This window comes from Balaenoptera physalus (genome assembly GCF_965194825.1).
Source record: "Balaenoptera physalus genome assembly, chromosome: 8".
Taxonomy (NCBI): domain Eukaryota; kingdom Metazoa; phylum Chordata; class Mammalia; order Artiodactyla; family Balaenopteridae; genus Balaenoptera; species Balaenoptera physalus.
Genome location: NC_138887.1, coordinates 82,206,769 through 82,230,239, shown reverse-complemented (window position 1 = coordinate 82,230,239; position 23,471 = coordinate 82,206,769). Strand labels below are relative to the sequence as shown.

Here is a 23,471-nt window from a genome sequence, read left to right as displayed (position 1 = left end):
ACACCTGTCCAGAGTGAGGCAACAGCAGATGGAGGGGTGAGGTCAGCAAGCTGCATCATGCCGACACAATGCAGAGGCATGTGAGTCAGCCCCGGGATTTCTTAAATGCCTCTGAGCCTGTCTTCTAGGAATCTACCCAGTTAATCCCCACAATAACCAAAACACAGGCAAGTCTTTCCAGTTTTTGCCTCTAAAGATCCTCTTATCCCCACCCACTTCTCCTGCTCCCCCGTCACCATCCTTTTCAGCCTTTATTCTGTATCAGCCTCTCTACTCAACTCCCAGCACCCACTCCAAGCGGCTCCCCCAGCAGCCAGAGCAACCTGGTAACAGCTAATTCATCACCTCTGGTTCTAATCCTCTGTGGCCTCCTCCCGCTGTTGAAGTAAAAGCCTTGCAGGGCCCACCCACCTGGCCCTGCCTCCCCCTGCAGCCCTAGCCACCTGCCACTCCCGGGACTCCACTCTCTCCAAAACAAACACTCTCAGGGCCTTTGCACTTGCTGGTTCCTTGGGTGAAGCACTCTTTCCCCCAAGTTTTTCCATGCCTGGCTCCTCAGCTGACTCTTTAGCTTTCAGCTGAGGCTTCCTTGACCCCCATCTACTCAGCAAGCCTCCATCACCCTCAGCCTTCGCCACTCCCCGTAATTATTTATCTGTGCACTGACTTGTCCATCTTCTTACCTAAAGTGGAAGCTCCATGAGAGCACCAGCTTTGTCTTGTCCTACGCTTTATTACCAGAGCCTGACACAGAGCTTGGTACTTAGTGAGAGCTCAAAAAATTTCTGTTTAATGAATGAATAAATAATAAAGGAATGAATATCTCCTGGAAGAATCAATACTTTCCACATCCCCGCCCCACCCTCACCAAATCAGGTCCCAAACGGGCTCAGCTTTCTGGAAAGACAAAAGTAACAGCTTTCCCTTTGGTGAAATAAACCCTGCATCCGCCCACCCCAGGCCTTCCCTTCATTCACACTCTCTTCCCTTATTAATCCTCAGCAGTCTTATTTCTGACCACCTTTCTCTCTGGAAACCACCCAGATCTCCTTGGCTCAGAAAACCGGAACTCCGCCTTGGAGTGGAGCCAAGGTCGCATGCAAACTCACACTTGAGGGTCCGGGTGGAGGGGCCCTGGCGCCCTCTGGAGTGCTCTACCTCTGGCCAAAGGCCCTGTCCTTCCGAGGAACAAAAACAGGAAGGGAGCAGAGGCCTCCAGCGGCTTGACACAGTCCCGAGAGTCTAGGGAAAGCCCTGGTGCCTGGCCAGCCTCAGACCCAAGACAGGGAGGAAAGAGCAGGTGGGCCGGGGGTCAGTCAAGGGACGTGGAATTGGGGAAGAGACACCTCCACTCCCTGCTCTGAAATCAAACAAACGTCTGGCTTCAAAACCTGATTCCAACATCTCCATTTCTGAAGGCCACGTGGCTGCCATTTAATCTCTCTGAGCCTCCATTTCCACAGCTGTCAAAATAGATTTCACAATTTCTACTTTAAGGGGATTGCTGGGCACTTTGCCCCCAGCTGTTATGTCTGGCTGCATCCATCTACCTTTCAGTCCCGCAGGATGAGCCCATTATTCTTTTTTTTTTAAATAAATTTATTTATTTTATTTATTTTATTGTTTTGGCTGTGTTGGGTCTTTGTTGCTGCGCGGTCTTTTCTCTAGTTGCGGCGAGCCGGGGCTACTCTTCGTTGCGGTGCGCGGGCTTCTCATTGCGGTGGCTTCTCTTGTTGCGGAGCATGGGTTCTAGGCGCGTGGGCTTCAGTAGTTGCAGCACGCGGGCTCAGTAGTTGTGGTGCGCAGGCTCTAGAGCACAGGCTCAGTAGTTGTGGTGCGCGGGCTTAGCTGTCCCACGGCATGTGGGATCTTCCCGGACCAGGGCTCGAACCCATGTCCCCTGTGTTGGCAGGCGGATTCTTAACCACTGCACCACCAAGGAAGACCCAAGCCCATTATTCTTAAAGGAAAAATTCAACCAGGTATCCGTCCTACTCAGTGACTTTTGATAAAATGTATGGATTTTTCAGACTGTTTTGAGGCTGAGCCATAAAAGCTGATTCACATTGCTTAACTTGGTTTAAAAACAGGGCCAGTCTGACTCCGGAATTCAGCATATGCACGTACACCGCAGCCATTCAATAGGTGTTTTTCATTGAATGAATCAAACGACAAGATGGGTTGTGTCTATATTGAGCCTACTAATCAAGTCTGATCAACTAAAATCTCTTTTTTCACAATGAGTGCGTGCTGCCAGGCACTAATTCACCTTGTGCTTTGATATCGCAAACAAACACGAGGCAAGAAAACAGACTCAGACCGTAAAAAGGCTCAAGACTTTATGTTCCCTTCTGACAGAGGCCATGGGGAAAATGTACAAGTGGGATACTAAACCTCCTTATTTCTTTTGGAGATTATCTGTCAGCTTGCACAGGACTTACGCTTTCAGAAACCAAAGGGACTTTCCAAAACAGAACAACTCCTCAGCAAAAAACAGAAAATAAAAATTAAACAACCTTCTCAACATCACTAATCATTAGGGAGATGCAAATCAAAACCACAATGAGATACTACCTCACACCTGTCAGAATGGCTATCATCAAAAAGACCACAAATAACAAATGCTGGAGAGGATGTGGAGAAAAAGGAACCCTCATGCACTGTTGGTGGGAACGTAAATTGGTGCAGCCACTATGGAGAACAGTATGGACGTTCCTCAAAAAAATGAAAAATAGAACTACCAATATCATCCAGCAATTCCACTCCTGGGTATAGATCTGAAGAAAACAAAAACACTAATTTGGAAAGATATATGCACCCCTATGTTCACTGCAGCATTATGTACAATAACCATGATATGGAAGCAACCTAAGTTCCCATTAATAGATGAATAAAGATATTGTTTATACACACACACACACACACACACACACACAGAATGGATTACTCAGCCATAAAAAAGAATGAAATTTTGCCATCTGCAACAACATGGATGGACTTGGAGGATACTATGCTAAGTGAAATAAGTCAGACAGAGAAAGACAAATACTGTATGATATCACTTATATGTGGAATCTAGAAAACAAATTAACAAACATAACTAAACAAAAACCGAGTCATAGATACAGAGAACAAACAGATGCTTGCCAGAAGGGGCCAGGGGGAGAGAAATAAGTGAGGGAGATTAACAGGTACAAACTTCAAATTACAAAATAAATGAGTCACAGGTATGAAATGTACAGTGTGGGGAATATGTCAATAATTATGTAGCATCTTTGAATAGTGACAGATCATAACTAGACTTATCATGGTAATCATTTTGAAATATATAGAAATAGCGAATAGCTATGTTGTATATCAGGAACCAACATAGTGTTGTAGGTCAATTATACTTCACAAGCAAACAAACTCTTAGAAAAAGAGATCAGATTTGTGGTTACCAGAGGCGGGGTGTAGAGGGAGGAGAAATTGGAGGAAGGTGGTCAAGAAGTACAAACTTGCAGTTAAAAGATGAGTAAGTACTACGGACCTAACGTATAAAATGATTAATATAATGAACACTGCTGTGTGTTACATATGAAAGTTGTTCGGAGAGTAAAGCCTAAGAGTTCTCATCACAAGGAAGAACACATGTTTTTTTCTATTTCTTTGAGTTTGTATCTATATGAGATGATGGAGGTTCACTACATTTATTGTGCTCATCACTGCATGACGTCTGTAAGTCAGATCATTAGGCTGTACACCTTATGCAGTCCTGTATGTCAATTATATCTCAGTAAAACTGGAAGAGAAAAAAAGAAACAATCTTCATTCCATAGGCGGGCTGCCACCAAATTTTGCAAGAGTATTTAGCAGAAGCATTCCTCTTTTAGTCCTGCTCCATAAATACTGAAAACAAGGAAAAACACAGCCTAAGACTGAGATTTGGCAAAGGAATCCGATGAAACCCGTCGGTTCTGTGCCACAGCGTGACGTCCCTGAAGGCTCCTGGTGATCGTGTGATTATTGAGCTTTCTGCTGTCCTATCTCAGGCTTCACGTGCAAAACATGATTTCTTGTAACTCATACACACCTGTCCACCAATGCAGCAGCATCTCAGGGCCAGAACAGACTATCCCATTAGAGTCCCACCCAGGCATGCTTTAGTCCCCCACCTACTAAAGCAAACCCACAGAGAGGAAAACAAGAGCCAGCTATTCTCTTTGCAAAAGAAGTGCCCAAGCGTTTGTGTTTCTGTAGGCTTTTTTCCCCATTAGCTACATTTAGCATATGGAAAAACTGAGACTTGGAGAGGTTAAGGAATTTCATCAGTTTAACACATTAAGAGGTGGAGCCAAGGGTTTTCGTTTTGGGTTTGTTTTTTTTTTTCCTTTACAATGGATTTAATGTAAGAAAATGGGACTAGTACACAATTTGGCAAGTGCCCTTGGTTAGGCAGAGTGTGGGATGCCTGAACAAGAGGCAGGATAAAGGTGAGGTGCTTATAAAACAGCACGCCTGTGAAGGGCATGGGTCTAAAGTCAGAAGGTTCTGGGTCCTAGTCCCAGCTGAGTCACTAATGAGTTGTGGGATGGAGGTAAGTCATTTAACTTCTTTGGTTTTAGTTTCCTCACCCAGAGATGGAGACTCATTAATAAAAGCATGCATTACCTACTTCCTAGAGTTACTGAAGAAATCAAATGAATGTGAAAGCTGTTGGAAAATATGAAGGCACACCCAGAAGTCAGGTAACTCCTGTACTACATATATATTAATGTATGAAGATTAAGAGCCACCCAAAACATTACATGCATCCATTCTTGTTCAAACTAAATGTATTTCCTCTTACTAATAAAAGGATCAGCTGGAATGCGAGAGATTTTTGTGAATCAGGATGAACACAGCTCTTGGAGAATGTGCACTGCTGTTTTGAAGACACGTGATCACAGCCAGGCATCTTTTGGTGCCCTAGGACAGTCACACAGGCAAATGGACCCACTCCAGTTCTGAAGGGGGTCAAGCCCTAAGCCAATTACTTCAGGTTTACCAAACACTAACAAGGTGCCTGGAGCACCCAGAATACTGAACACGTCGTGAACAGGCAAAAGGAACCACCAACCCACAGGACAACAGATGTGGCCAAGTGTGAGGAATGTGATGGGGACGTAAGTCACATTTAAAGTCACTCCCAGATGCTCCCTTCTACACCCTTCTGGGTTTGGGTAAGCTCTTCCTGCACTCTCACCTGAGGACAGCAGTCAAATACCTTCAACAAACCATCACCCCTCGAGGAAATCCAAACAAGAGACACCAGGACAAATCCCTCGCTGGACAAGCTAGCGCTCTTCCTCGGTGTGCCCCTGGCTGCCCCAGGTCTGCCCTGCAGATCGGAGCCCATTCTGAGGTCGGCTGTTTCTTGCTCACTCTTCCATTTTCTACCCTTTACATTCATCTGTTCTAGAATCTGAATAAATCCTTCAAACTCTGGCCAGAAAGAACATCATATGGTTGAATAACAGGATGACCAGAACAACCAAAGAAAATAGTACCTAGAAAGCTCCGCCTGGACTCACAGACCTTGTCAGAAAAGCCAGTGCAGGGGAAGGCGCTTTACAGGGCAACCCACGGGGACAGCTGACTGCCGACACACAGTACAACGGGGCTCAAACCTTAGTGCATATCAGAACCACCCAAAGGGTGCGTGAAAACACAGAAACCCAGAATTTCTGAGTCAGTTGCTGATGCTGGTCCAGAGACCACACTTGAAAACTCTGTCATGGTTAGTGGGCAAGGGCTACCCAGTCTATCATTCTTATTGGGGCAACTTCAGATCCTGATTCATCCTCCTCCACCCCACAAACTAAGCCTTAAGAAAACTCGTGATAGGAATTAAATAGCTAGCCCCCCTCCTCCTCCTCCCTTCTCCTTGCCCATACATACACCCATGCAGCCATGGATGGAGAGAACAATTGCCAAGCCATTCCCGACAAGTACCTCCTAGGCTGAGTCCTGTTCTCACCTGTGAACTAGATGATTTTGCAAAAGGAGTGAGTTATGCTGCAAAACAGAGGACATGGCGGTGCAGGAAGAGCACTCAGGGGTCCCCCAGGTCCCGTTCCCTGAGCTGGTGCAAGGTCCCTCAATCCTCAGTGATGGAGCATGCCAGTGGGACGGTGCCAGGGAAACGTTGTGACCTGGTTTTCTCCTCACTCATTTATCCTGATGCTCTGTCACAATGCACTGTGATTTCCCGCCGAGAAGTCACTTCATGTCACTAACTGCCACCTCACCAGCCTCACCAACAGCTCAGTGCAAAAGAAAGCAGCGAGTGGCCCTAAACATACTGTGTCTTGGGGGGTGGCATGGCCAATTCCCTCCAGACCGGGATCAGAGGGTTTCTGCCCTGGAAGGGACCATTAGAAACATTTCTTTTCTTCCCAAAGTTGATTATGTTATATAATACACTATTGCACTAACAGCGCGAGTTACTGCTACAGTAATATTGTTTTGTGTTAGGGAGGGTTAACGGAAGTTCCTACAGAAAGCAGTGTTGTGAATAATGTAAATACTCAGTGATAAGAGCCCATCCTACAACTCTCATCTTCTGTGGTTCAAATGGGAAAATCTGGCCAATATTCACCACACTTCAGCTTGGACTTTTCTGACTCTGGGACAGGAGAGGTTACATACATTTGGGGCTGCAGCTGTGGGCCTAAAAACCAACTTCAGGCTAAATAAGGGAAAAGAATGAAGAGTGATTCATTCACAACATTTTGGTAAATATACATAGCACATGTGTTTGCAAATACCTGGCCTTTAAGATGATTTTCTGCACACAAATAGGCATATTTGGTGGAACGAATGTGACTTTGCCTCCCAAGAAAAAAAGAAATCCAAGTAGCTCTTTCATAGATGCAAAACTGCAGTAGTTCCCAGGCTCTGAGTGCCTGATCTGGTGTGAACCCCATGAAGTCTTGTAAGCCAAACTATCTTCTCCAAAGCAGTAACACCAATACAATCTCCACTTACCCCAAAGTTAGGAACTGATCTCAGATATACCATGTTCAAGATACAGACCTCAAGCCCAGATAGCTGTATTCAGAAAATTCTGGAGCAGAAGAAGAGCTCAGCCACTCAGAATACTGCACAATACTGGCTGGGGCCTCAAGAACACTGATTTAAAAATCTTGCCCTCTCCCTACCCCCCAAAAATCCACTCATTTGCATGCACGAATGAGGCCACGCAAGAGCTGCCTTCACACCCAGCACCGCTGGTGGATCTTGTCCTCACCTGTTTTCCAGGAGCGTCATGCACACCACCTCTCGCACCCCAGGGTTGTTGGCCTTCTCCACTGAACAGCCCTGCAAGTTCCAGGTGGCCAGCCTCAGCACGGGCCGCCCGTCCCTTGTGCCTCCGAAGGCCTCCACCGAAGGCCGAGTGGAGATGATCTGTGTAGGCCCCCCCGGGGGCAGGTCCAGGTCCTCACTCTGCAAGCTCAGCGAGGTGGGGCTGGGGTGAGGCTTGGCGGTGAAGGTCAGGCCCCCGTTGGTGTGGGTGGACGGGGGCCTGGACCTCTCGGCAAACACCTGGTGCCGTATCCTGTCCAGGAAGGCGGCATTGACCCCGCCCATCCTCACCAGGTCCTCGACGCTCCGGAAGGGCCCGTGCTCGCGGCGGTAGTCCACGATGCTGACGGCCATCTTCTCCGTGAGGCCGCGCACGCTCATGAGCTGAGCCGGGGTGGCCGTGTTGATGTTGACGCGCGGGGTGAGGGGCACGGCGGTGGCCAGGTGGTGAGGCTGCTGCTCCGCCAGCAGGTCCCGCCTCAGGGAGCTGGGAGAGTGCTGCGCCGAGCTGCCCTTGCTGCTCACGCAGATCTCAAACTTGACCTGCTCCAGCTTGGTGGCACCCACGCCGCTGACCAGGGCCAGGTCCTCCACCTTCTTGAAGCCACCGATGTACTCGCGGTACTCCACGATGCTGCGTGCCACCGCACGTGTCACCCCAGGCAGGGTCATCAGCTCCTCCTCCGTGGCCGTGTTGATGTTGAGCCGCTCCTGATTCACCAGGATGTTGCTGAAGTTGCAGGCCGCGCTGAACTTGCGGCTGTGGGACAGGTCCGAGGGGTCCCGGGGGATGGAGCGGTGGCAGCCCAGGGTGCTCCCCATGGCCGGCCAGGATCAAGGGGCCAGGAAGGCCTCACCACCACAGAAGAGCTCCCTGGCTAGGGAGGAAGCGCAGCTCACAGGCACAGAAGGGAAGGTGCAGGATTCAGGGCATGAAATGGTTACCACAGACAAACACTAAATAGCCATGCCCAGCGTGTCCAAACCACCTTTCACTTGGCCACCTGGAAAACAAATTAATAAACATACAAATCGATCGAATCAGTGAATCAGTTTGCATTAGCACTCCCTACCTAGAGCTGGAGTTCTTAGCCACGAGTCCAGGGCTGATGCCTGTCTGTGAACCTCTGAAAACACACATACAAGAGGGCTGGTCCATGAGGATTTCTGGTGAGGTCCAATTTTTATCACACTGGGGTCCAAAAACGCTATAAGCCGCTTCTCTTGGAAAGGGACCTATCCCCATCAGCCTACACCTCTCGTCCCTGCCTCTCTCAACTCTCCCAGAACTGGGGCCATCTCCCCCTGCTTCGGTAGCCCCCATCTGGCACTCAGCGCCACCAGCAACTTTGGAATTCCGTTCTCACTAGTGCGGGCACGGAGAAGGGGTTTATCGCCCCCTACCAGACCCACCGCCGTTCCGGCGCCCCACCTCTCAGCCGCTCCTCCAGGGCTTCCTCCTTCCACCTGCGGCTCCGAGGCCTGAGCCCAGGCCAGGACAGCGCTGGCCCGCTGCCTCCTGAGCCAGGGCCCGCGCGGGTGCGGGTCAGGGGCGGGCCGCGGGATCCCTCCCACGCCGCCTCGGGCCGCGCGTCCCAGCTCTTTCTGCTGGAGAAACTCTCAAGAGTCTCTCTCCCAGAACCGGCAGGAGCTGCAGGGCTTTACGGAGGCGGCAGCGGCGGTGAAATCCGGCCGCCGCAGCTGCACCAAGTCTTGCGGCTGCACCAGGTCTTGCGGCTGCACCAGGACTTGCTGCGTTGCCGCAGCTGCGTTGATCCAGACAAAAAGTCCTGCCCCCGACTCGAACGCGGGATCCGCAAGAACCGCGTCCACACCCCAGCACCAGAGACACCGCTCCCGTTCGCCGTCCGTGTCAAAACCAAAGTCCCGGCCGCAACGCCCGCGCCTCCGCTGGCACCACGGCCACGCCTCCTCCAGAGCGCCAACTCCTCCCCCGGACTCCGGGGCACGTGGGGGCGGGGCCCGAGCGCTAGGCCCGGACCTGGGAGCTCCAAACCCGAGAGCGCGCGGGCGGGGCCGGGACGCGAGGTGGAGGAATGCGGGGCCCGGGAGTGTGAGAGGCGGGGCTATGCTGGGAGAGGGCTGGCCTGAGCGCGTCGGGGTGGTGATGGCACGGGGAGTGCGGAGGCAGGGCCCTGCCGGGAGGAGGCGGCCCCGGGGGCGCAGAGGCGGGATTTAGAGACTGAAGAGGCGGCGCCGACGCCAGAGGAGCCGCGGCGGGTCAACGCGAGGCTGTGTTCGGGTCTTCTGCTCCTGAGCCCGGGTTGCTACCGGGGACCGAGAGCTGGTTGTGCGGGATGGAGGCTTTTTAGCCTCTCCCGAGGCGAGACCTGCCCGACTGCTTTTCGGTGGGCTGCACCCAGGGGCTACCGGGCCGCCAGCCCGAGTTTAGTCCGTCTTTGGGGCGTGGGGACAGGGCGAGGGCACTCCCGGTGGGGGAGGCACCCCTGCGGGTCAGGGGCCTCGCCTCAGTTCTATCTGAGAACGTTCGAGAGAGGACTGAATGGGATCTTTTTAACTTCTGCCCCCCACTTTCGGCGTCCTCGTTTCTTCCTGTGGAGTATTACCTTTGCCCTGCTTGCTGAGGTCCTCAAACAGCCCTAGCAACTCTGTGCTACTAGGAGAGGGCGCGCACCACGGCTTAGAGGTGTGTTCACATAGGTCACATAGCGTTGCTCGTTTGCACGTTTAGTGCACTGAGTAAATATGGGTATTTTCTATAAGTATTAAATCTAGTTATTAAGGAGGAAGAACGTGTTAGTTGGAAATGGAGGCTGCTTCCCAAAATTCAGAAGAGTTTTTGGATCATACCACTAAATGGTAATTTAGTTAAAGATTAAAGAGCCTGCTGCATTACAGTGGATACACGGAGCTAGAGTACTCGATTAAACAAACCGTGTGGTGATACCGTTGAATACTTTGATCCTGGGTATTCAGTGACCTCTGAAGTTTCATCCCCAACCAGTGTGACCGGTGCTTCAGCTTTAAATTTCCCAGGCTAGGTCAACAAAAACCAATTCTCAGGGAACGCAGAGGAACTTCAGATGTGAAATGAGAGCCAGCCAAGGCTTGGCAAAATGCTATCGCCTTTCTGACTGTGTACACTGGTCGGGACTCTTAATGGCAAGTGACAGAAATCCAAGTCAGACTAGCTTAGACATAAAAGCTAAAGGATTTCCGGGTTCTTGTGTAGAAAAGTTAAGGAATAGAGCTTACCTATGTCACACGTGACTGCATCCAGCTCAAATGATGTCATCAGGACCTGGTCTGACCCCCTCTACCTCCTCTCCTTTCTCCCCAACCCTAGCACTAGGCTACATTATGCCACTCCTTTCCTCCAGTAATCCTGTTGTGATAAGGGGGAAAAAAATTGTTTAACAGAAAAATAAGTTACATTGTATGAGAATTACATCTCAATAAAGCTGTTAAAAATTTAAAAAAAATATATCTTTAGAGGAGGAAGAAACCTTTGTTGATCAGAATGCCTTAACGGGCCTTTGTGGCTGTGGACGGACAGCCTGGGGGCATTGCTAGTTGGGCTGGAACATATTTTATTATTTAATCCAGAACACTTTGGAGGATAAGATGGGAACTATTAACTTCACTGGCACAACAGGCATAATCTGGTTTTGTTTCCTAGAAACATAAGCATATGTTCCCCATTTTAGAAATGAAGCCAAAAGCTAAACTGCTGTGCATTAAAACAAACAAAAACCACAACAGGATGGCTAAATTTAAAATGACTGACCATACCAAATGCTGGTGAGGATGTGGAGAAACTGACACTCTCATACATTGCTGGTGGGAGTGTGGGAAGATACAACGATTTTGGAAATCAGTTTGGCAGTTTCTTAAAAAGCTCAACATACATCTAGCACACAAGCCAACGATTCCATTCCTGGGTATTTACCAAAGAGAAATGAAAGCATAAAACCCAAAGTCTTGTACACGAATTTTAATAGGAAATTTGGTATATAGCCAAAACCCAGAAACAACCCAAATCCACCAGTAGAGAATGGATAACAAGTTGGGGTATATCCATACAATGGAATACTACTCAGCAATAAAGACAAACTGTTAATACCCACAATATTGAAGAATCTCAAAACCATACTGAATGAAAGAAGCCATGCAAAAAAAGAGAACATATTGTATGATTCCAGGGAAAATACAAGCTAACCTATAGAGAGAGAAAGCAGATCAGCACTTGCTTGGGGATATGATGGAGGAATGGATTAAAAAAGGACACAAGGAAACTTTGGGGGGTGATAGAAATGTTTGAGGGGTCATGGTTTCACGGGAGTATATGTCAAAACTGATAGAATTGTACTCTTTTAAGATGTGCAGTTTAGTATACTTCAGTTAGACCTCAATAAAGACTGGGGGGAAATCTTCAAAAAATAAAAAGGAGTGCTCTTTGAACACAAAGAAAAAAAAAAAAAAGACGGTAATTTTAGGGAGGATGGATATGTGACCTGGGGTGGAGAGGAGGAAGCTGAAGGGGAATAAAGGGGTCCAAGAAGGTGAGTCTGGAGCTAACAGAAGAGACCAGTGAACACTCCCCAGTTAGGATTGGGGACCCAGAAGGCAGGTGTCATGAGAGAGAATACATTGTCATTGTTTTAAGCTTATAAATACTGAAGTGGTTGTCTCACAGCAATATGTATCATATAGATGTGATCCTCAGGCCTTGTTTTCCCAGCAAGAAAAGCCAATGCCACAGCTCCAAATGTTGTCCCCTTTACAATTCATTGACCTTTGTCTCATTCTTAGGATGGTTTCACCAGACTTTGGTTTCCCCCAAGAAAAGTGGTTTTTATTTTTTTTTCAGTTGGGTCATGAGAGAATTTTGGCAAGGGCCTTCCTCTGGCCAAGTGATCGATGAGTGTCTTGTGACAGCTGTAGCAATAAAGCAGGGTAGTTTTTTTAAATGATTGTGTTTAAACACAATAAATTAGCACACATGTTTTTTGATTGCGTCTATTTCTACCGAGCCATTTCCCCTCCCCCACAAACACGGAAGACAAGATGGAGAAGAGCAGGGAAGAGGAGAAATGCAGGGGGGCGGGGGGGTAACAGTCTAGCCTCAGAAGTTCACCCAGGTGCGCGGGAGGGGCCGGCCTGCGGCTCCAGCCAGGGTCCTCTCCTCTTGTCTCCCTAGTGGCCCTATGGCAGTCCTTTGAGCTGCCAGTTAACTTGGAGACTATGCTTTCGAAGGCCATGGAGGTGCCGGATATCCTCTTATTTGAACCCCATGAGCGAAGGCCAGGCAGGTTGCACACCTCCACCTTCCGCTGCACAAAGTCCTCTCGAAGATGGGCCGTGTGCCCACAGCAGCTCAACTCCCACCCGCAGCGGTTTTCTTGCAGTATCTGACCCATCTCCCACACCATCTCATTGGGCTCCGTGGATCTCATGATCTTCAGACTCCACGTAAAGTGCAGGGAGCACGCTTGACCTCCCAATGTGCTTTCTTGTTTATATCACTGCCTGGACTACCTGAGGTTCTCTCTGCTTTCAGCTTTTCAGGCCGGTTCTTTCTGGCTGACCTGAAACACAGGTGCAGATGCAGGTGAAGGACCTTCACTTTCCCACTGGCCCCTGGCTGCTGCACTTTCAGGCAAACTCTGGTGGCCAGGCACCTGTCTGGGCTGCCCAGTGTGGAGGGAGTTTTCTTTTGCAGGATACCCCCTGGGGAGGTTGGTTCCGTCTGGGGTGTACTCCACCACTGCTGCTGGTGGTGTGTTGGTGCAGGGGGAGACCACAGGGCCAGGCCGGGGGCTGTGCTGGGGTGGTCTTCTCCATCCAGGTAGGGGATTGGCAGGCACTTTGGCTGTGCTGCTGGACTTCCGTCCTAACTCCTGATCCCCCTCAGGCCACTGATTTTCTGTGCTGCTGCTCTGACTGCTCTCAGAGTAAGAATTAAAGGTGGGAATGACAAGCGTGCTGAAACGCTGCTGCTTTGGATTAGCTGTACTTTGCAGGATGGGTAAGAAGGGCAAGCTGTTGGTCAGATTAGCCAAAGGAGCGGGCTTCAGGGTAATGATGTAGCCCCCCAGTTCAGATCTTTTGTAAGCCAGGAGCACATAGGTGACCAGCACTTCAGTTCTTCATACTTCTGGCCCATCTACAAGTCATGGATCCCTTCCCATGTGTAGCCCATGGACACCATCAACTGAGTCTGCCCAGGATCCTTGTAGTCAGGTAGTAGCTCTGTGTAAGGCATTAGTTCCTCCTCATGGCTCATGTTCATCCATGAATCCTTTATGATTTCCTCTAAAGGGCTTCCCTTGATGGGGTTGAAGATGATGAGTTTCTTGAGCAGGTTTTCATATTTCATATGAAATATCCCATAGAAGGGAATACTGTGTGTTCTGCTCAGTACCCACTCCCACAATAAAGAAAAAAGTGAGAAAAAGAAAATAAAGAAAAATAAGAAAACAGGGAAAAATTTAAAAGAAAAACATTTCAAATTAGAAAAATGAAAATGAAAAAATCAAGAAAAAATGAGAAAAAGAAAAAAAGAAAGAATGGGGGGGGGTGGAGGGGGAGAAAAGGTAGTAAGCAAAATAGACAAAGAGCCAAAGAGGAAAAGATTTAACTTTGGTGAAAACCCCTCAGATGACTGAAAGCTAGCTTCCTGGGCTAGACAGACCAAAAATCTTGGCCCAGCCAGGGACCCAGGTGCCTGGAATTCCATAACAATGGCTCCTTATGAGGTCATAGCAAGAAATGTACCTATCACAGCTGGGGATAATATACACTGATTTTTCTCTTTTTTGACTCAAAAATCCTTTACTGTTAAAAAAAAAAAAAGAAGCTTTTTGTTTATGTGGATTATAGCAATTGATATCTAACTTATTTGCAATTAAAAACTGTAGGATGCTTCAGTGGCCTTTTCATTTCTAGTTTTAAAAGTTATAATAATTTTTGACTTTTAAAAAGCTCATAATGTCTACACTTAAACTACTCAATTCTTTTTTTCTTTAACCTCTGAATGATTGGTCTCAAATGATGCCATAAGTTAACTGACATCATGATACTATACAGAAATGTTCCTTTGCATAAAATGATGCAATGTTTTTGTCTGGCTTTTGTATTACGGTGATGCTGGTCTCATAGAATGAGTTCAGGAAGTATTCCTTCTGCTTCTATCTTCTCTAAGAACTTGTAGAGAATTGGTATCATTTCTTCCTTATGTGTTTGGTAGAATTCACCAGTGAACTCATCTGGGCCTGGTACTTTCTGTTTTGGAAGGGTATTAATACTGATTCAATTTCTTTAATAGATACAGACCTATTTGGATTGTCTATTGAGGAAGGCTTTTTTTGTTTTTCAAAATGAAGTTTTTAAAGCAGATTAATCAAAACATTTCTATGACAATAAAGTAAATAGAAAGGATTGTAAAAAACTTTCCCCATTTACAATCCATCTGTCTGTTTGTAGATGTGCCAGCTTATGTGCCAAGGGGTCACTGTCTGCTGTTAGAAATAGAAGAACCTATTTTTCTGATGAGATACATGGATGTTGAGAAGAAGCAGCTCCCAATCATTCTTATGTTCAAGTCTGCATCTGCTTTGGTATTACTAAATGGCTTCACATCAGCGCCCACAACAGAGCTCAAAAGCAGTTAAAAACAGGCACCTCAATTCACAACTTCCAGGGAACCCAGAAGTGTTATTTCTCCTTCCTTCAGTGGACTTGGCCTTATTCCAGGGAAGTGGATTGAAAGGCAGGAATGAAATTTTGGCAGTACCATTTCGGGTTTCTTTGTATCAAATTCCTCCTTTAAAAGCTCATAGTCTGGTTTCCCTGGTGGCACAGTGGTTAAGAATACACCTGCCAATGCAGGGGACACGGGTTCGAGCCCTGGTCCCAGAAGATCCCACATGCCGCAGAGCAACTAAGCCCGTGCGCCACAACTACTGAGCCTGCGCTCTAGAGCCGGCGAGCCACAACTACTGAGCCCGTGTGCCACAACTACTGAAGCCCACGCACCACAACTACTGAAGCCCACGCGCCTAGAGCCCGTGCTCTGCAACAAAAGAAGCCACCGCAATGAGAAGCCCGCGCACCTCAACCAAGAGTAGCCCCCGCTCGCCGCAACTAGAGAAAGCCCGTGTGCAGCAATGAAGACCCAACGCAGCCAAAAAAAAAAAAAAAAAGACATTGTTTAAAAAAAAAAAGCTCATAGTCTATTGACTGATAAATTGTTTCATTTCATGGCTGACAGTTGAAGGCTTTTGTCATTTCCCCCGACATCTGGCATTTTATTTCTTATGGAGCATTTGGCTGGAGATTATTCTAGCAAAGTCCCAACAGAACGAGGTGGCTTCATTTACAGTACCAAAATGGAGAACATTTACCGTCAGAGGTACTATGTTTCTTCTGATGGTAATGCCCAGAGTTGTTATTATTACAGAAAATAATACTCATTAATTTTTAAAGGCGATATGGTTATCACTTAGGAACTCTAGCTCCCATTTGCTTTATTCATTTCCTCTTAAAAGCAACATCTGCAGTTAGTTTCAGACTTCCGCTTCTTCACAGAACAGTTTATTCTTTATTGTTTATTAAATTGGAGGGTTTCTGGAACATTCTTCTTGGTAGAGCCTAGTACTTCGATTTCTGGGTGCCTAATTAGGAGGCTTCGGTTAGCACAGGATGCTCCAGAGGCAGAAGAGGGAATCAGGCAGGCCCCTGGACCCTGAACTTCTGGGAGCGGGGAAGGAGGCTCCTTCAGCCAGCCCCTGGGCCGGAGGCGGAAGTGCCGCTGGCTGGAGCTGGGGGGCTCTCATCCGTACACAAGCAGCAGGTGGACCTCCCCGGCTCTGACTCCCGCTTCAGGCTCACCTGGCAGCATCGTCCCCATCGTCCACACCCTGCCAAGTTCAACCTCATGGCGCACTTTTCCGGTTCTCGCCTTCTCTCCCCTTTCACCATTGCCACTGATGTTCCTTCTTAGCCACATTTCTCCGAAGTATTGGAAAAGTAAGCCCTGATCATCTCTTCCCTGATCTCATAGCCCTACTTCCAGGAATGACTCCCTTAAGAAATGACCTCGAAGGACTTAAAGAGCATCTCCCAAAATGTAACCCAATGGTGGTGAGGAATAGACATTTAGGAGGCCCCAGCCACAGCACTAACTACGATTGAACCCCTCAGTGGGGAATCTTTGCCTTTTCATTACTCTGACCGTCACTTTGTGTCGAGGGGAAATTCTCAGTTCAGGGCCACTGTGACCATAACACGTTCTCAGATTTGTTCATCTCTTTCCATGGAGAAAACAATGATCTCGGGCTCAGAATCTTGACAGGCACCAGTATTAAGCTAAAATGTAATTATATTATTTTCCAGTTGGGGGTTTCTGTTTTTTTGGTATCTTCTATTTATGGCCAAAGATACAGCTGTTCCATATACAGTCATACATCCCCAGGCCCAGATGGTGCTCAGATATGGCAATAATCCCTGAATGTATTCAAGAAAGGCTGCAGTATAAAGACCATGTTGTACAGGCAGTGGTTCTTAACCGTGGCAGCACATGGGAACCCCAAGGGCACTTGCTGAAATCCCAGTGCCCAGGCCCCTCTCCCCGAGACCAATCCCATTAGAAACTCTGGGGGTGGAACCTAAACAGTGTATATGTTAAACCTCCAGATGACTCCGGTGCATGGCTTGGGAACCAGTGCTTTAAGCCAGTCTTAGACTGGAGTATGAATGAGATTGAACATTTTTTCCACACCAAAGTGACAGGATCAGCATCCGAAACATGAATACCTATTTTAATGGCCAAGGTCAACCACAGTCTTAAAATCTCAGTCCAAGGAATTATAAAATTTTAGAGCTGCAGGGGATCTGAGGGCACCAAGTCTAGATCCTCATTTTATTTTTGAGGCCTAGAAAGGCCAAGAAACTTGCTGGGAATCACCCCGTAGGATCCAGGGGCAGGGCTCCTTCCCTAGCATCATGCTGCCTCTCTGGTGGATGTAATTGCCTCAACTGCAAGTTGAGCTGGAAGAAACTACAATCTTTTCGAGGAATAAGCTAAAGACACAAAAACTTGGAAGTTTGGCTTCTAGAAAGTGGGTAGGAAAGATGTTGTAGGGAGCCTAAGAGGCACCATGGACATTCCTCAAGGCATGCTCCATAGTTGGAAAGTACTAGATCAGAGAAATTGAAATGTTTCATCATGGCAGGACTTCTCATAGCCTTCAATTTACTAACAGGCACAGGGAATCTCCAGAAGGAAACAGTACAGGCGGTGCTTGTTTGACATTTTATGTGAAAGATTTCACAGGACCAGCCTTTCTTGGGGAAATACTAGGCGGATACAGTTTCCTATAGCTCTGGCCAGCTCTTGATCCCTCTTAACCTGCTTTATTTTTCTTAATAGCATTTATCACTTGTAGATTTGTTCATTGCCTGTCTCTTCCTAGCTAAAATATAAGCTCCTTGAGGGGAGGGAGTTGGACTTCACTGCTGTATCCCAAGCACCTCCAACAGCGCCTAGGCTTTAATAAATGTTTATGAAAGGGGCTGAATGGATAGTCTCTTAACACACAAGTAACCATGAGTAGTTATCTAGTAGACTCCACCTTTTCATGATGGTAAGTCTCTCACCACAGTGTTAGGCTGTATTTGGGAGTCCGTATAATGCAGGGAGTCTCACAGAGCCAAATAGCCCTGGTGACGCTTAGGCTAATGGCCAGGCTCTGACACTAGTGAGCTCAGTGGCCCTGGGTAAGTCAATGGACTTCTTTGAGCCCCATTTCCCTCATACAGTAAAATGAGTGGACTGGGCTGGACAATCTCCAAACCTCCTCCTCAGTTATTGTATGACAAGTGTTTAAATTAAAATAACTGATATAATTGGGGGTTTTCTATTTCTCCTTGCAGTTCTATCAGTTTTTGCTTCATGCAGTTTGAAGCTGTTATCAGGCCCATAAATATTTAAGATTGTTATCTTCTCTTGATAAATTAACCATTTTATCATTATGAAATGGACTTCTTTGTCCTTGGCAATATTCTCTGCCCTGAAATCTACTTTGTCTTATGTTAATATCCACCCTGGTGTTTTGTTTGTTTGTTTGGTTTGGTTTGGTTATTTTTAGTGTTACCATGGTACATCCCTTTGTGTCGTTCTACGTTTACCTTATTTTATTTAAAGTGGGTTTCCTGTAGGCAGCATAGAGTTGGTTCTTGCTTTTTCATCCAATCTCTCAACCTCTGCCTTCAAATTGAAGCATTGAGACCATCTAAATTTAATGTGATTATTGATATGGTTAGGTTTAAATTGACCATCTCGCTGTTTTTCTTTTTGTTCCACTTATTCCTTTTTCCCTTTGTTCTCTTTTTCTGCCTACTTTTGGATTGATTACTTTTTTGTAACAGCTTTTTTGAGATATAATTCACATCTCATACACTTCACCCATTTAAAAAGTGTGCAATTCAGTGATTTCTAGTATATACAGAGAATTGTGTAACCATCACCATATTTACAGAACATCACCCCAGAAAGAAACCTCATACCTTTAGCTATCACCCCCAAATCCTCTCATTCCTACCCCTCCCCCAGCACTAAGCAATTATGAATCTACTTTCTGCCCCTACAGATTTGCCTAATCTGGACGTTTTATACAAATGGAATCATATAATATGGGCCTATTGTGACTGGCTTCTTTCACTTAGCATAGTGTTTTCAAGGTTCATCCATGTTATAGTATATACCCCTACTTCATTCCTTTTTATCAATGAATTCCACTGTATGGATATACCATATTTGTTTTTCCATTCATCAGTTGATGGACATTTTATGGATAACGCTGCCATGAATATCATGTTTTTGTTTAGACATATGTTTCATTTCTCCTGGGTATATTCCTAGATGTAGAATTTCTGGGTCATATGGTAACTCTGCGTTTAACTTTTTGAGTTGCTGCCAGACTGTTCCAAAGTGACTGTCCCATTTTACATTCCTACTAGCAATGCATGAAGGTTCTAAATTCTCCACATTCTCTCCAACAGTTGTTAATATCTGTCCTGGTTGGTCTAAAGCAATATCTCACTGTGGTGTTGATTTGCATTTCCCTGACAACAAATGATGTTGAACATCTTTTCATGTGTGTACTGGCCATTTGTTTATCTTCTTTGGTGAACTGTTTATGATTCCATTTTATCTCCTCTGTGGCTTATTAGGTGTAAATCTTTGTATCATTAATTTAGTGGTTATTTTAGGTTTTATAGTATACATCTTTAATTATCACTGTCTACCTTCAAGTGATGTCCTATCACTTCATGTATATTCAAGAACCTTACACAAGTACACTTCCATTTTTCCACCCCCAACTTTTGTGCTATTGTTGTCACATCTCTGGTTAGAATAGATGGTCTCTTCTTTGTAGTATGCTGGTGCTCTGTGACCCTGAGGGAATAGGACTTGTCATGGGAAACTAGAGGAGGGGAAGAACATGGGTTCATTTTTTAACATTTTGCATTGTTCCTGGAGGACAGGCCTGGTCCAGCTATCAGGATCACCAGAGACAGCATCAAGAGGGGCCTGGATTCAAATGCAGGGAAGAGGAGAGGAGATCTTAGAGGGGTAGACATCCTTCGGAATCCCTGAGGCGCCTTCAACAGGTTCCTAATTCTCCTGAGGGTTTCCCTGGCTGTGTCCCTCAGCATCCACATTGCTGGGTTCATGATTAATAAGTTTGTCAGTTGCAGTGATTACATGTGAATCAGGGCAGGGCAACAGAGAATCACGGCTTGGTAACAGACAGACTTGGACTCAAATACCAGCTGTACTACTTACAGATACATAACCCAGGGACAAGATCTAAACTCTCATGAGCCTCAGTTTCTTCACCTATAAAATGGGATTAAAAATTCTTACCTCCTAATGTTGCTAAAAGGATTAAACGAGCTGATGGAGGAAAAAGTGGCCAGCATGTGACATAACAAGCACTCCACTAATATTTTTATCCCTTCTATATGACTCATTATCTGCATTAGCCAGTTGTATTTTTACTTTCCTTATGTTTCTTGGGAGTTCATAATTCAGGGACTACGCTGAATTTGAGAGCCTTTTTCCTCTTCATACTATGAAAATTCTAGTGAGTTCACATATTTTTATGAGATTGTCACAAACTCCCTACTTTGCAATATGTAGACCTGCCATTTATTGGGCTGACACAAGGCCATGCATGTGCTAGGTACCTTGCATGCCTCATTTTCAAAGATAATTATCAACCCCACAAGGATGGACAGGATTTCCCAACCTTGGCACAACTGACATTTGAGGCCAGATAATTCTTGGTTATATGGGGGCTGTCCTGTGCTTTGTAGGATGTTAGCAGCATGCCTGGCTTCTACCCACTAGATGCCAGCAGCATTCCTCAGCTGTGACAATCAAAAATATCTGCAGACACTGCCACATATCTCCCAGGGTGCAAAATCTTCCTCAGGTGAGAACCACTGGGAGGGGATTGGTGTCATTCCCATCTACCTGTGAGGAAGCCACAGTTCAGAGTAGTCAAGAGCTCTGCTCAGAGTCACACAGCTACCAAGTGGTAGAGGCAGGATTCAAACCAGAGTCCAGCTGGCTCCTAAGCCCTGCGTTACAGTGACTCGAGATACACTCTTGTCTGCAAAAACGGCCTCAAATACTTTGGACATCCTTGGCCCTAAACTCTACCTTTTGTGCTGAAGGTGCCTGGACTCTGGACTCTCCTCTCTCAAAACCAAAAATAGACCCAAAAGGAGAGACTAGATAGTCATCATTCACAGACAGGGCTCAGAGGGATGAGTGCAACATACTGCACGTGCGAGATCTCAGTTCCCCGACCGGGGATTGAACCCGGGCCACGGCAGTGAAAGCCCAGAATCCTAACCACTAGGCCACCAGGGAACTCCCTAAACATACATTTTCTTGATATGAGGGGTGTTATGGTTTGAATCACATCCTCCAAAAGATATGTTGGAGTCCTAATCCCCGGTACCTGTGAACGTGACCTTGTTTGGAAACAGGGTCGTTGCCAATATAATCAAGTTAAGATGAAGTCATTAGGGTGGCCCTGAATCCAACATGACTGATGTCCTTATAAGAAGAGGAAAATTTGGACCCAGACACAGAGGAAATGCCCTGCGAAGATGGAGGCAGAGGTTGGAGTCATGCAGCCATGAGTTAAAAATCATCTGGGGCCACCAGAAGAGCCAAGGAAGGATCCTCCCCTAGAAGCTTCGTAGGAATATAGCACTGTCGACACCTTGACTTCAGACTTCCGGCCTGAAGAGAATACATTTCTGCTCTTTTAAGGCACCCAGTTTTGTGGCACTTTGTTACAGCAGCCCCATGAAACTACTACAGGAGAGCGCTCCCCAGCTGTGGCAGCCCCAGCACCCCATATTTTGATTTGACAGTGAGTCTTGTTCCCCAGTAAGTTATAGTAGCTGGCCATTAGCCAAAGTCATGAAAGCTATTTAACTTCCCTACAATAAACCCTCAAGTTAGATTATGCATCCCACTGATTATATGGCTGAGATAGTGATCTGGCAGCGACCTGACAACTCAGGGGACTTCCTAGGTAACAGTTGCCCACTCAGATGCCTTCACCTGGTGATTCAGCGGCAATAGCCTGGTGTGTCAGCACCTTATCTTTCTTGGAAATAGGAGGTACCATGTCACCCCGAGATAAGGAGGAACAACTTGTAGACTCTGACTCAGTGGCCTTGGTTAACTTCAGGTCATGAGTAAACAGACAGAGGGAAACAACCTCAGACAACCATGAGTGAGATATTTACATAGGAAATTACCCAAGGTAGCCAATCGAAAATCCAAAGCAATTTGTTCTGGGTGAGTAGACAGGCAGTGGCAAATAGACTCATATGAATTCCAAAATTCTTTGAGGTTAAATCAGCCCTTAGAATCATGTACATCCCAAACAGATGTTTCATCTTTCCCTGCCCAAGCCGCGTAGGATGTTCCGAGTTTAAAGGACTATATGGAGAAGTGAATTTGGGAAGTGTTCTGTATTTTAATCGCTCTCTGGGAAGTTTGTAAAGCCCCGTTATCATATTAAAGACTTTGAGAAATTCTACTGGAAAGACACCCATTCGACTCCTTGGGGGGGATACAGTAGAACACGTTTTGGACTACTGATAGATTTCAACCCATTTATGCTGCAGAATTTGAGGCTGAGACCCAGAGTAATTAGATGCTCTTTCAAAGGTCACAAAGAAAGTGACCTTGAGTGACTCATCTGTGGTCTTCAGATTCCAAACACATTGCTCCTTCTATGTTTTCATCTTCCCATTAATTAGTTTATTAGTAAACATTTGAGTGCTACCATACAGTGATGTGGGAATATAAAAATCAATAAGGCAGGCCTTGCCTTGTGTGTAATTTACTGTTTCCGGAGTGTATGAGCAACAGAATAACAAATGATGGAGAGGTTACGGGGATAGGAAGGGAGGGAGAGGACGGCTGACTTTGGGATGGATAGAGAACCTGTCAGTCTGGAGGTTTCAGATTCGGTCACTGCTGTTGTAGTGAGTCCCATCATCAGGACCCATCATCCCTGCTGCCCACAGCCCCTACTGAGGGTAGGGTGGCCAGAGCCCTGCTGACTGAGCTGCCCAGGAGGCTGTCCACTAACCTGGCAAAGCTGACTGGAGCAGGGGTACCAGCCCACAAGCCTGCCAGACACTCACAGTATGCCTGTTCCCCCCAAATGGGACGACCAATCTGATTCCTTCAAAATTTGAAGTGGAGGCTACAGAGACGAGGCAGTGATCAGGGAAGCTGAAGATGAAAGAACATCTCAGGAGAGTACGGTAGGGAGTGTCCTGAGGGGTCCCTTGCAAGCAGGGAGATGAGGAAGCGAGCTGCCTTAGAGAGCAGAAGCTGGGAGGCTGGGGGCGGGAGGAGGGTGGTGCAGGGCAGCGCAGCAGAGAAGGAGAGGTGAGCACGGGTTCCAATCCACACCCTCCTAAGCCACAGCTGCTCCTGATCCGGTTCTGGGGGCGCCTGTCTGCATCAGCTCTGGGTGCTGCATTTCCAGGAGGCCCCGTGGCCCTTGCTGCCCCCATCCACCCGACTAGTCTTGGTTAGTAAAAGTGCCTAACTC

The 23,471-nt window shown here is 46.8% G+C and overlaps 1 protein-coding gene and 1 long non-coding RNA gene across 2 annotated transcripts in view; one reads left to right on the top strand and one right to left on the bottom strand.

Moving 5' to 3' along the window:
- The window catches only part of EEPD1 (endonuclease/exonuclease/phosphatase family domain containing 1), a 115,755-nt gene extending 106,554 nt beyond the window's left edge, over positions 1–9,201 (bottom strand). The window contains exons 1-2 of the mRNA XM_082471888.1: positions 8,759–9,201; positions 7,271–8,330 (exon numbers count right to left, since the gene is read on the bottom strand). Coding sequence (XP_082328014.1) covers positions 7,271–8,148 — 878 coding nt within the window. The 5' untranslated portion in view covers positions 8,149–8,330; positions 8,759–9,201. The remainder of the gene's footprint in view (positions 1–7,270; positions 8,331–8,758) is intronic.
- A 147-nt stretch (positions 9,202–9,348) lies between these two features.
- On the top strand, positions 9,349–14,166 carry LOC309665634. The gene is made up of 2 exons (XR_014266598.1): positions 9,349–10,744; positions 10,804–14,166. It is a non-coding gene; the product is annotated as an uncharacterized lncRNA (long non-coding RNA).
- Positions 14,167–23,471: the final 9,305 nt, after the last annotated feature.